The 14,927-nt window shown below is 39.7% G+C and overlaps 1 protein-coding gene across 1 annotated transcript in view; it reads right to left on the bottom strand.

Moving 5' to 3' along the window:
- The window catches only part of COL5A1 (collagen type V alpha 1 chain), a 376,227-nt gene that overhangs the window by 75,469 nt on the left and 285,831 nt on the right, over window positions 1-14,927 (bottom strand). Inside the window, 5 exon segments of the mRNA XM_030207658.1 lie at window positions 6,778-6,831; window positions 7,406-7,459; window positions 12,384-12,428; window positions 12,927-12,980; window positions 13,995-14,039. Coding sequence (XP_030063518.1) covers window positions 6,778-6,831; window positions 7,406-7,459; window positions 12,384-12,428; window positions 12,927-12,980; window positions 13,995-14,039 — 252 coding nt within the window.

The raw sequence follows: 14,927 nt of genomic DNA on the forward strand, positions 1-14,927 counted from the left end.
CATTGGGGGTAGTTAATGTTAGTGCTATAATCATATTATATCCTGTGTTCCTTCAAAGATCAGTAAGTATTACCAACAGCTAAAAAACGCTACCAAGACTCTTCAACAGTGAACCATTCATCTGTCTTACTGAGCAGGATTATTTGGAGGTGCGTCAATAAAATATGGCCCAAGTTGGGTTCTTTTAATAAATGTTGGATGTCAACACATCCTTTGAGGTCCGTTTGGCTTGGTTTCCTGTGCTTTGGATTCCTTCTCTTCTGTTCAACTTTATTTTCTCTGGGGCCGATATTCAGAGCACAGGAGGGAGCCTGGCTAACTCCCACGGTCGGTGGTCAGCCTGGATATTCAATGCTGGGCCATTTCCGGTGACAGGCATTAACATCTGGTTTATTTTTGGTTCGTTTAAACTCAACTGGCTAAGTTAATATTCAGAGATAGCCGGTTAAGTTTAAACCAGACAAAAATAATCTAGCTATTTACGTGGCCCGATGTGGCCGCTTAAAATAGCCGGCTAAGCACTGAATATTCGGGGATAGCTGGCTCACATCACCCAATATAGCTGGTTATCTCCTAGCTGCTAACTGGGAATATTCAGCAGGAGATAGCCGGCTATCCCCTGCTGAATAATGCTGGATAGCTGGTTAAGTGCCATTTAACCAGCCAGGTGCCATTCCTGGCCAGTTAAATGGTTTTGAATATTGTGGGGATTATGACCATTGTGATGGACTCCTTAGAAATGTGGCAATGTAATCTGGAACTCTGGAAAGTCTGTGCACAGTGAATTATCAATACAACATCATTCAGTGCAGCATAAACTAAGTTTTCACTACTGAAGGGACCCAGATTGACTTTCTCCTCTCCTCTCCTCTTTCTGCAACAGCTACCTTGTATTCTAAGTGGTCAACATTTTAGTTTATTTATGTACTGAGATTTATTAACTGCCTCTATGAAGAGATTGGTTTCATTGGAGCTTCACAGATGGTCTGGTTTACTTTGAGTTTATGATTTAGCCATGCCAGGATTATGCAGTGTCCCCAGTATATAATAGAGACAGTAGCAAAATCCAAATAAGAATGGAATTGCTTTCATTCAACATTTGCAATAACTCTGTTCATTGTGTTTGGTTTTCTTTGAGAGATGGCTCTGGAACTTGTTCAGACATAGCTAAACCAGAAATTAAGGGCCATATTTCCTACACCGTGCTAGATGTTTAATGCAGGTTTTAATGCAAGTCAGCTACTAACACAGGGGTCATTTTACTAAGCTGCTGTAAAAGAGGTCTGGCACTAGCATCAGCGTGTGCTTTTTAACACATGCTGAGGCCCCCTTTTACCACAACAAATAAAAGACTATCTTTTCTTCTCAACAAGACATGGCCATGCAGTAAGTGAACCACTTACCACATGGCCATTTTGGGGGGAGCACTTACCTCCACCCATTGAGGTGACAATAAGGGTTCCTGTGCTAACCTGGCAGTAAAAAAAAAAAAAAGAAAGAAAAACAACAAAACAAGCGGAAGATATCCAGAAGGACCAGACTGAAGCCACAAATGTTGGAAACCAGAATAATTTATTATGACCCAACACTGTCCGTGTTTCGGCCAAAAAGGCCTTCTTCAGGGGTCTAAAACAAAAATATAACATATATAATAAAAACATAATAAAAACATAAAGACGTTATTTCAATTCCTTTTGAATATCAAAGCTCTCAACCAATATTAGCTCACGCACATCGTGTACGCCATTCATTGACTAAAACAACGGCGTTTTCTGTCACTGGCAAGTCGACTGCTATTTGAATAGTACTAGCGGCATGACTTTCACATAATTTCATCTGAGAGTACTTATATATCAGTCAATTACGCACATATATATATGGATTGAATCCGCTATTTTTGCTATGGATATTTCATTATCATTTTTATTCATTTTATCCAGTTCGGCAGCAAACGCTTATATTTGCAGGTTTCATTCCAATTTAAATAGATTTCATATGCATTTTTTAAGGCTATATTTTAAAGTACCTACGATAGATATTTATATATTTTTCATATGATATATATCTTTTGCCATATACATCTGTACACTATATAGTCTGTCACCTGTTCAGTACTTTCCTATATTTACTAATACAATTTTTTGACTCATATCTTTGCAATTTTTCTGTCCAGATCGTCTCACTTTTTGTGAGACCTTTTTGGAGGAATACCAGTATAAGCCAGTCTGAAGGTATGACAAATATTGAATAACACTTATGTAAGTGTTGGTGTCTCTATAATCAATAATTATTATCTTTACACTCATGTTTACACTTATTTTTACACTCGTTTGTATTCTTACACTCGTTTGTAACCTTGCTGTTTGTATCTCTACATAGATCTTTAGTAATTTATTGCATTCTTAAATTTCATATATTTTACCGTTTTGTATGTATAATATGCATGGCCATTATAAGACTACTGTTTCTATGAGCCTTTCTGCATCCATGATGTATATTTTATTTAAATATATTCTATTTGTATATTTTATTTGCTATTTTAAATTTTATACATCTTTGGTTCATTATATATATGGGTTGTGATTACATACACTCATTATATAAATGGGTTGCGATTACATATATGCACTTTAAACGTATACTTTTAATATAAAATTGTATTTTAAAGCCACTATTATATATGACATGTGTCTTTATGTTTTTATTATGTTTTTATTATATATGTTATATTTTTGTTTTAGACCCCTGAAGAAGGCCTTTTCGGCTGAAACACGGACCGTGTTGGGTCGTAATAAATTATTCTGGTTTCCAACATTTGTGGCTTCAGTCTGGGCCTTCTGGATATCTTCTGCTTGTTTTGTTGTTTTTCTTGTTTTTTTGCGGGAGATTTTGGACTCTCTTTGTTGTTGTTTTTAGGACACTTCTAACCTGGCAGTAACCAGGCAGCGCACAGCGCTACCCAATTACTGCCAGGTAAGCACCAGAAATGGCACATGCTGAGGGTGGGAACTACTACTGGCTCCTGCGGTAGTTCCGTAATGGTGCAAAGCAATTGTGTTAAAAGTTTTTTGAGCTCTGTGTTACCAGCATGTGTTAGATGCCTTGTTAAATACTTAAGGTCCAAGAAAACAACAGGGCGGTCTATCTGTAAGATCCAAGATATAGACACAAAAAGCAGAACAGACAAAGAAATCTATATGAAGACAAATATATTCAACCAACATTGCCCGACACAGGTCATGTTTCGCCCTTACATGGGCTGCCTCGGGCACTCACTCGGGGTAAATTATGTTGAGAACTGGATATCTCTTCCCAAATGGGTTGTAAATTATATGACTGCAATCACATGACAAGGGAATCCACACGATGACTCCGTGAATCCTCCAGCGTCATTGCTAAAACAGCATTGTTGGTTGAATAAATTCATCTTCATATAGATTTCTTCATCTGGTACTATTCTGTGTTAACTGCTAATGCAGCCGATAATGCCAAACTGTTTAACTACACCATCAGAGGTAATGAACTGTGTTCTGCTTTAGCAGCCATGCTGTTTATGTGAGGTATGACCACTGTTCTACTATATCCGTGGGAACACTGCAGACTATCTTTTGCTGTTAGTGCATATTAACCCGCTCATTCTATATAGTGTGACCAAAGCTAGGCATCAAATTGGCGTGTAACTTCCATGCTACAATGCAGTTATGCACCAAAACATGGGTGAAACACAGGTAAGTGGATAAGTATTCTTAGGTACTATTCTGTAACTTGGTGCTTAAGTGTTCTAGCACATAACCAGAAGGGGTGTTCATGTGGGAGGGGCATGAGTCAGTCATAGGCATATCCTCAAGTAACATGCGTCACTTGTGTGCACAGGATGCTACATTTAGACACACACATTTACACCTGTTATTGACATGGTGCAAGTGGGTACATCAAAATATTGGTGCATAATTGCTAACTTACCCTAATATCCTATAAACAAATTCGGTGTAGAAATTTTCCATTATAGAATATGAGCTTAGTATTCAATTTTTTGGCACATAACATTTAGCATCCTTTATAGAACTTCACTCTAACTGCAAACCTTAATGCCCTTTTGTAAATAGGTCCCTAAGAATGCTGTGTTTCTGAGTTAACAACAGTATCTTTACCAGTGACTTAAAAGTCTGTCCTGCAGGGCAAGCATGGTTAGAAATAATGCATTCATTAAAAAAGCATATCCACAGCAAGGCTTAGCAATCGAAAGGCAGGCAAATCTAGTCATTTAAGAAGAATTCTGGAATAAATCAGAAAAAATAAATAATATTCCTAAAGCTGTATTTCCAAAGCTTCACATATAACACATGTATGTATTTTTCAACAACTAATTCTAAGATCACTGTTAATACAAGATATATGCTAACATGCTCCATGCACTAATAGTTAAACTCAAGGGTGGGGAATTCTATTTTCAAAACCTTTTCCCTATTCCATTTCACAGCAATATTCTTTTGAGCATAGAGAACCCCAAATTATTTAATACAGCCAAACCCAATATAAACATACTGCAATGAGAACAAAGCCATATACAGAAATAACAATACAATAAATCACATGCAAGAAAGCAGCCAATCACAGTACAGGGTTCCGCAACATTCCATTGCATTGGACCAGAGTTCCATGTACTCTGAACCCATCATATCTCCTCTATACTTTTATGGGTAGCTCTTCAATCTTCAGTTTTATTTATGGAGGAAGAAGCAGAAAACTTTGAAAACTACAGAAAAACAGATTTCAAGTTTCATTGCACTTCATGCGATTTCTGGTAAGTTGTCAAGTGCTGCGAGAGAGGCCTTCTATTGCACTTTAAAACACTTTCATTGCTTCCTAGATGATAGGACTCTGACATTGTGCTTCTTTTTATCCAAACAGCATAGGATGACTTCTCTACACAACATCAGAGTTCTGGAAGTTGTGGTGATCCTGATAGTGAAATCATTTATTTCAACCAAAGTAAGACTAATCCAAAAATGACAATGCACATGAACCTTTAGCATCACGTATGTAATTTTGTAAGTCTATGTGCTTTTAAAATGAGTACCATAGGCTCCTTCCTCAGATGTGGTCAGTTTAAAGATTGGTTGATTTTAATAGTCACTCCAGATGTGACCATCCTTTCTGGATAATTCTTACACTGGCTGGTCCAAAACCCCCCCCACCGCATATCCTGCAAGAATCCTGTACAATATCGGGTGTCTCTCACAGAACACCTTAACTGAGAAAAGAAAGCATTCAACTAGAAAAATAAAGTTTCTATCAAAAGGCAAAGTGAAATCAAAGCAGCAGACTGAGAAAGCCAGATTAAGTCCATACCTTCTGCATGCCTCATCATACTCCTCGGTGAAAAAGAAATGTTTGTTTTTTTTAAAATGTGCAGTCAGCATCCTTTGCCATTGCCAAGGGTTGTATGCATACACAGAGAGAATGAAGATGAGAAAAGTAACCAGGCAGCCAGGAGCATCCTTGTCCACTCACAGCCATTTTGATGAAAGTAAAAAAAACAAGGGGGTTGCAAGATCTAACACAGCCCCGCAGCACTGGACAAAAGGCGCACCAATAGGAGAATATTGACACAATTCTCCCTGGCATGGTAAAAAACCAGAGGAAATGTGTGTCTGCAGTTGATGGTGATTGTCACCATACAGCCTTGGAGAACATTTTAGACAGCATATCGTGCTCCAGTTGTGACCCGACAGATACTAATTAGTAGTCATGTTAGATTCAGGTTAACTGCATAAGAATGATCTATCTAAATGTTCTTCTAAATACCCCCCACAGCTACACTAACATATGTCTGAATCACTTTATAAAATGTATGGGATGCTATTGTGTGATCTTTGTAAGATTTTTTTCTCACCCCCAGGTCATCTCCACTCAGCTAATTAGTGAAAAATCACTCTGTGATATTCTCAGTTACTTCTAAGTGAAAGTGGTTAAGAAATCCAGCCCTTTTCCAAAAATATTAGTGGTTTATATTAAAAAATAATAATACAATTCTTCACTATATATGTTTGCAGACAGCAAGAGAGATCCAGCCTTACAACCTATTGCACAGCGAGTCTGCAATATCTACCACCTAATAATAGAATTATAAGCAGAGGGTCCAGTGTACTAATAGGTTTCTCCTATTTTGTGTCCATGGAAGAAAAAGCTCAGTACATGAAGCCCACAGGTTCATAGTTGCATTAGTTTAAGCTTTCTCTGCGTGTGATTCTTCTAACAAGAGATATTCATGCTAACATTCAAGACTGAAGAACCTATAGCCTTTAAATCTTTTTATTTTAACTATATGTTTTTGTTTAATTATTCTTAGTCCTACTTTTTGACCTATATGTCCTAGCTACTTTTCTGTGTCTTAAAACATTCAGACTACTTCTGGTGCTATTGGAGTGTTTATTTCTCAGCCTGGTAACACCTGGTCTGACATGTTGGATTTTGTTGGTTTCTATAACCTACCATTAGTCTTCTCTGCACTGTGCCACTCAGTGTAGCATGCTAGAGTGTGTTTCAGTAATAATGAGGTACATTACACTCCAGCTAAGCGTCATTAGCCCAATTCCGTTTGGCTACAAGTGGGCTGATTTCTGTAGATCTTTCCATGTAGCTGAAGAAGCACATACCTGGGCACAGACAAAAATAAGGCAGCATCTCCTCACCTACAGGGAAGGGTCTAGAGGAACCAGCCAGCCAGACGTGATTCACGACTAATGACTAAACTAAATGTCATGCAAAACTCACAGTTTCACCCCGCTGTCCAGGATGACCGGGCAATCCATCTTTCCCTGGTGGACCCTACAGGACAAAGAAAAAGTTATGAGGCAGGAAGTGGTTTCTTCACTTTGTTCAAGTTCTAACAATGACATGGTCCAACAGCTACAGTTTTGCAACTGTGTCATTTCCCTGGAAATCACATAAGACTTCTACTTGCAAATGTCACATGAAAGATCTATTCAGACTGCCTCAGAAACACGGAGCTTGATTCACTCCAAATCATTCCGGAGGGCAAATATCAACGGAAAATAACACTCAATATTATAAAAGTCGATATTCAGGTCATATTTAACAAACATTTACAATAATTACAGTTAAATAATATTTGAAGCATAGGGAAGAGAGAACCACCAGAGGTGCCTTATTTCTGTCCCCTTCACACTTGCAAAGATCTGTACACATATTTTATTCACATGATCAACATAGTCTTATCCTATAATTTTATACTTGGAAACAACTTAATGGCTCTGAAATGGACTGTAAAATCACTGTCCTATATCTTCACTTCCCAGCTTTTCAAGAAAAGAAGGACAGGTCATATCTCCACTAGGATAATATTATTATTCAAAGACACCAACGTAGAATATCTACTTACAGGGGGACCCTTCGGTCCAGGAAATCCAGTGGGGCCTTGAGGTCCTGGTGGTCCCTAGGATATAGGAACACATGCTTAGATACACACAAGTAGGGCTCTTGTCTTCAAAAATTGTGCAATAATAAATAGGAGCAAATTAGACCCACCCAGCACTGGTTCTCCATACCATGACATGCATACAGAATGTCTTTTCACAAAGCTGGATGAAGCAGAACTAAAACGCACATTTTAGAGCATCCTGGACCTGAGGTAGTATGGAAACTTGGCCAGGTCATTAATCCAATCAGGTAGTGCAGAAGAACATGCTCTTGCATGTAGGCCTTTTGGGATGAAGCACCCATTTTCTTTAGAAGACCTGAGACTTGCCATCATAATCTAACCCACAGCAATCATGCTGACATGCAAAAGGCTACTATTAGCGATGCTCAACTGTGTGCATTGATTTGGACAGTGCTTGCAACGTAATGCTCGTTAAGCAGTACCAATCTTCTGGCTGGCATCATGCAAACATGACCTGAGTTCCACCTTCTGAGAGTGCCAGCATGTGTGCCCAGGTCCTGGATGGTTTCTTGCCCTTTTGAAATGCCCTCCAGACAGGTTTCTAAAGGATCTGAGCCAAGGTTTTGAGGAAACATTGTTTTGGGAATGCACGATTGCCTTGGAACCACCAGGTACTGTTTTTAAGGCAATGGACACAAGGAAACATTCTACATAGAACAACTCGTCAAACTGATCTGAAGGATTCTACAGGAGCCATTTCAGTTCTTCAGAAAGGATCCAAGAGCATTGAACCTTAAACGGTGCTAACAGAACATCATGTACAAAGCTATCTTAGTTTAACTGAGAATATGGTAGGTAGGAGAAGACTGGATTTAAATTGCACAGACTAGTCTGCATTAAGATCTAAGCCTTTTCTCAGCATTTCAAGTTTCTTCATTTGGGAAATGTTGAGGTAATCTGTAAATAGGTCTCATGTTTGGGCTTGGAATGGGATGTCCCATAAGAGGCCCAATAACCTGTTATAGGTCTATAATGATTTTCTGATACTCTTTCTGTGGTTCATATTTTGGCATGTGTCAGAGCATGTGGTGTATTTACAGCTCATTGTTCTATAGTGGATATTGACCTGTGAGTAGTAGTTCTCCTATTCCCCATTTGGTGTGTTGTGTTTGACATTATATAATTCAAGCATATGTCGCAACTACGTCTCTGCTCTGCCCAAACTGTGATCCTGGGAATGCCTAGTGACCTGTGTGCAAAAATCTGTGCAATGTTATGAATGGCTTTGATTCATGAAAAAAATCTTTATAAAAATTACCCCCGGAGGTGGAGAATAAATGGAGCAGGGGTGGATTTGCACTTATGTGTTTATCTTAAAATATACATGCATAAGTGCAGATTCGTACTGGCAGATACACGCACAAAGTTACAGCTCCTTCAGGGAAGGTGTAATTTCATGTGGCTGTTTTATTTTTAAAAAGGCAACATATGCACCTATGTGCCTTCATAGATAAGTATCCTGATCTAAAATTACCTTCCTTTTGCATATTTTCAATGATCCCATCCATTTAAGATGGATCTCTAAAAATATATGGATAAAATTATACAGATAGATTCTCTGTATAACTTTACCCCTACTATTTCTATAGTCATGAGTTAAATGGAAAAGTTATCTGTATAGCAACTGAACATTGGAGCTCTATGGAGAACTTTAAACCCTACCCCTCACCTACCCCTAAATCATGCCCCTTTTTCAACTCTTATATTTTGGCCTTATAACAACTTATACAGCCAAAATATAGCTATGATCCATGCTGGCACTTTTTGAAAACCTCCTACACAGTCACCATCTGATGTTGGCTGTATAAAGGCTCTTGACTATGAAATGTAGTAAATGTTGGCAACACACATTGTATGCATAGGGTGGGAAGAATTTCTATAGAAATTCATACAATAACATACTTCTGAGTTTCTTCAGGATCTGAATTCCAGCAGTGGTGGGGGTTTATTCCCCCTTAATCCCATCAAATTCATTTCCTCTTTTAGAATGTTGATTCTTTGTCTCTGCCCTGCAGCTTCCTCCTGCTTCTCCAGGAATAGGCAGCTACTGGGGCTAGGACACTAGAAGACTCCAATCATAGCTACATGTGCAGCTGAAGCCCAGCCAGTAAATGTCACTGCCATACACAGCAGGAATTCTCTGCCCCCCCCCCCCCCCGACTATTTGAGAAGAAGGAGCTAGCTTTCAAACTTGGGTCTTGTGTAGTAGTGTATAGCACTGCCACTGAGCTAGCTTTAAAGTTCCTACCCTTAACATTTTTTTTTTAGTGGTCTAACTATACAGTGGTGGAAATAAGTATTTGATCCCTTGCTGATTTTGTAAGTTTGCCCACTGACAAAGACATGAGCAGCCCATAATTGAAGGGTAGGTTATTGGTAACAGTGAGAGATAGCACATCACAAATTAAATCCGGAAAATCACATTGTGGAAAGTATATGAATTTATTTGCATTCTGCAGAGGGAAATAAGTATTTAATCCCTCTGGCAAACAAGACCTAATACTTGGTGGCAAAACCCTTGTTGGCAAGCACAGCGGTCAGACGTCTTCTGTAGTTGATGATGAGGTTTGCACACATGTCAGGAGGAATTTTGGTCCACTCCTCTTTGCAGATCATCTCTAAATCATTAAGAGTTCTGGGCTGTCGCTTGGCAACTCGCAGCTTCAGCTCCCTCCATAAGTTTTCAATGGGATTAAGGTCTGGTGACTGGCTAGGCCACTCCATGACCCTAATGTGCTTCTTCCTGAGCCACTCCTTTGTTGCCTTGGCTGTATGTTTTGGGTCATTGTCGTGCTGGAAGACCCAGCCACGACCCATTTTTAAGGCCCTGGCGGAGGGAAGGAGGTTGTCACTCAGAATTGTACGGTACATGGCCCCATCCATTCTCCCATTGATGCGGTGAAGTAGTCCTGTGCCCTTAGCAGAGAAACACCCCCAAAACATAACATTTCCACCTCCATGCTTGACAGTGGGGACGGTGTTCTTTGGGTCATAGGCAGCATTTCTCTTCCTCCAAACACGGCGAGTTGAGTTCATGCCAAAGAGCTCAATTTTTGTCTCATCTGACCACAGCACCTTCTCCCAATCACTCTCGGCATCATCCAGGTGTTCACTGGCAAACTTCAGACGGGCCGTCACATGTGCCTTCCGGAGCAGGGGGACCTTGCGGGCACTGCAGGATTGCAATCCGTTATGTCGTAATGTGTTACCAATGGTTTTCGTGGTGACAGTGGTCCCAGCTGCCTTGAGATCATTGACAAGTTCCCCCCTTGTAGTTGTAGGCTGATTTCTAACCTTCCTCATGATCAAGGATACCCCACGAGGTGAGATTTTGCGTGGAGCCCCAGATCTTTGTCGATTGACAGTCATTTTGTACGTCTTCCATTTTCATACTATGGCACCAACAGTTGTCTCCTTCTCGCCCAGCGTCTTACTGATGGTTTTGTAGCCCATTCCAGCCTTGTGCAGGTGTATGATCTTGTCCCTGACATAAGTACATAAGTACATAAGTAGTGCCATACTGGGAAAGACCAAAGGTCCATCTAGCCCAGCATCCTGTCACCGACAGTGGCCAATCCAGGTCAAGGGCACCTGGCACGCTCCCCAAACGTAAAAACATTCCAGACAAGTTATACCTAAAAATGCGGAATTTTTCCAAGTCCATTTAATAGCGGTCTATGGACTTGTCCTTTAGGAATCTATCTAACCCCTTTTTAAACTCCGTCAAGCTAACCGCCCGTACCACGTTCTCCGGCAACGAATTCCAGAGTCTAATTACACGTTGGGTGAAGAAATATTTTCTCCGATTCGTTTTAAATTTACCACACTGTAGCTTCAACTCATGCCCTCTAGTCCTAGTATTTTTGGATAGCGTGAACAGTCGCTTCACATCCACCCGATCCATTCCACTCATTATTTTATACACTTCTATCATATCTCCCCTCAGCCGTCTCTTCTCCAAGCTGAAAAGCCCTAGCCTTAGACAGCTCCTTGCTCTTGGCCATTTTGTAGAGGTTAGAGTCTGACTGATTCACTGAGTCTGTGGACAGGTGTCTTTCATACAGGTGACCATTGCCGACAGCTGTCTGTCATGCAGGTAACGAGTTGATTTGGAGCATCTACCTGGTCTGTAGGGGCCAGATCTCTTACTGGTTGGTGGGGGATCAAATACTTATTTCCCTCTGCAGAATGCAAATAAATTCATATACTTTCCACAATGTGATTTTCCGGATTTAATTTGTGATGTGCTATCTCTCACTGTTACCAATAACCTACCCTTCAATTATGGGCTGCTCATGTCTTTGTCAGTGGGCAAACTTACAAAATCAGCAAGGGATCAAATACTTATTTCCACCACTGTATTATTTCAAATATGATACACTCCATGCTTTATAGTCTAAACTTTAACAAAAAGATGCTGTGTGTTAGTCTGCTGCAGTAGAATGAAGTCCAGTGATGCAGCATAGGTAGGCCTTCCCACGACATGGATACATTTCAGTGTTGGAGCCAAAGTTGACTGAGCATTATAGGGGAATTTTAAGATAATTTGAAATTCCATAGTCCTGTGTCAGCCCTTTAAGGATCTCAGAAGTTTGTCTGAATCACCAGGAGCTTCCTTTGGTCATCAGTTTTTCAATGGCCTTATACTATGAACAAGTTGTTCTTTTCTCTGTCTCTCCAGACCAGGGGTGGACTGACAGTGACCTGGGCCCCCGGGCAATAAGGGTCATGGGCTACTAACTACCTATCAGAAATGATTAAACTAGATGAAGTCTAAAAGGGAAAGTAGGCCCCTTACTGCTGTGGGCCCTCGAGCACTGCTCTATTGTTCCAAAGATCAGTCCGCCCCTGGTGCACACTGATTCGAGCCTGGGCCATTCTAAACATTCCATTTGCGTTCACATTTTAAACTTCTTACCCTTTCACCCTGAGGACCAGATGGACCATCACCACCAGAGTTACCCTACAGAGAAGAAAAATCAAATAACAAAATTAGTTCAATGGTAATTCAAACCATATCAAAAAGATTTAAAATGGACTCTAGCATTAGCAATCCAGGCACTGAATAATAGTATATGCTTTCTGTTAATAAAGCAATAACACCATATTTACTGAATATTGAAACATTGCCAGAGGCAGCTTCTTACATGACTCTAGCTTGCAGTGTTTATACAATATATTGGTTCAACTTTGTGTTCAGTTTTAACCGAGATCATAAGAATTTGGGGTTTGTTCTTCTTCTTTATTAATGGTTATTTTTTTCATTTGACATTTAAAAGCAGGTTTGACCTCTTATGTCAAATCCTTTACCATAAGACCCAAGTTTATAAACAACAATTCACCAAGAAAATCCACAGGCCTAAGGAACAATTGAGCCATGAGAAATGGAAAGCACACAGTACTGTATTTAGAGGCTTCCAGTTTTGAAAACAAGCAAAGAGAAGGGTTCACTGTAACCTACCTTGGGGCCAGGCTTGCCAGTAGTACCCCTTGGACCTCTTTCCCCACGTGGACCCTTAAAGAAACAACAATGACAATTCATATTACCAAGCATGTTACCAACTATCATACTTAATATATACAAGTAGAATGAAGTTTCTATATACCTATCATTGTTGTGATAGCAATACACCATGTTCACCATTTCCTGCATAGTTAGTCATCATAAAGCTACATCATGGTATAACACTGTGCCAGGGTGATCATTTTCACTATAATGTTGTAATCCAATTCATATACATGCAAGTTACCTAGGGATCCTTTTACAAAGATGTGCTGAAAATGGTTTGTGGTAGTGTAGGCGCGGGTTTTAGGTGCGCGCCAATCCATTTTTAGCATGCCTGTAAAAAAGGCCTTTTTTTAACTTTTTGCCGAAAATGGACGTGCAGCAAAATGAAAACAGCCACGTGTCCATTTTGGGTCTGAGACCTTACCACCAGCCATTGGCCTAGCAGTAAAGACTCTTGCGGAAACCAGGCGGTAATGACCTACGTGTGCCAAATGCTACTTGACACGCATCCGTTAGGCACACCTGAAAATAAAAAATATTTTTCAGACGCGCATATCGGACGCGCACCAAAAATGAAATTACCGCAAGATCCATGCGGTAGTCGGGAGGTAACTCAATTTTGACATACGTTGGGTGTGCATAGACGCTTAAGCAATTTAGTAAAAGGACCCTGTGCAAGCTTTGTCATCAGACCTGAAAAAAACCTCCTTAGTTATTTTTCTTTTATTCTTATAGTCTATATCACAGTAGAAGTCCCTAAAAATAGGGCAAGTTACTGAGTCACTGAAGTCTTTTTTCCTCCCTTTTTTGGCAACCACTTAACTTAGTATTAATTTGGTAACTTGCATGTATATGCACTGGGTTATTTCATTCAGAAACTTATTTTAATGGTTGATTCGGGGATTGACATTTTAATGTTGTGCAATCATAGACCAAGATTTGACAGCAGTGATGAACATAATGATAAAATAAGATTAAATGCTGCACTATCTTCAAGGTTAAGGTAGAGTTAGCTCTTACCGTTGGACCTCGTTGCCCCCTTGGACCCACTTTACCAGATGTGCCCTAGAATCAAAGAGAAAAACAGTATTGTTACCACTGTTAAAATGTCAACTATCAATCTAGAAAGGAATCCTATTTCTGGAACTGACTGCCCAGGCTAAACAAAAGAGATGACACCAATGAACAGCTAGAGTTTTGTTGAACATCTGAGAAGGAAGACACATTAAGAATATAAGAACATAAGAATTTGCCATATTGGGTCAGACCGATGGCACATCTAGCCCAGTATCCTGTTTCCCACAGTGACCAATCAAGGTCACAAGTACCTGGCAGAATCTCAAGGTGTAGCAAGTTTCCATGCTACCAACCTTAGAGATTATTGGCTTCACCATATCTACCTTAATAGATTATGGACTTTTCCTCCAAAAACTTGTCCAAACTTTTTTAAAACCCTGATATGCTCTGCTGCTACCACATCCTCCAGCAACAAGTTCCACAGCTTAACTATTCATTGAGTGAAAAAATACTTTCTTCTATTTGTTTAAAAAATATCATCATGTAACTTCATAGTGTCCCCTCATCTTTGTACCTTTTGAAAGAGTAAACAATTGATTCATGTTTACTCATTCTATTTCACTCAGGATTTTATAGACCTCCATAATATCCCCACCAACCTGAAGAGCTCCAACCTCTTAAACCTTTCGTCATGTGAGAAGAATCCCATTCCTTTAATCATTTTGGTCGCCCTTCTTTGACTCTTTTCTAATTCTGCTATATGCTTTTTGAGATACCGTGACCAGAAATGCATACAATGCTCAAGGTGAGATCGCATCATGGAGCAATACAGAGGTGTTATAATATTCATCTTATTTTCTACTCCTTTCCTAATAATTCCTGTTTACTTTTATGGCCTTTGCCACACATTGAGCAGAAAGTTTCAATGTATTGTTC

Source organism: Microcaecilia unicolor, chromosome 6 (assembly GCF_901765095.1).
Source record: "Microcaecilia unicolor chromosome 6, aMicUni1.1, whole genome shotgun sequence".
Classification (NCBI taxonomy): Eukaryota; Metazoa; Chordata; class Amphibia; order Gymnophiona; family Siphonopidae; genus Microcaecilia; species Microcaecilia unicolor.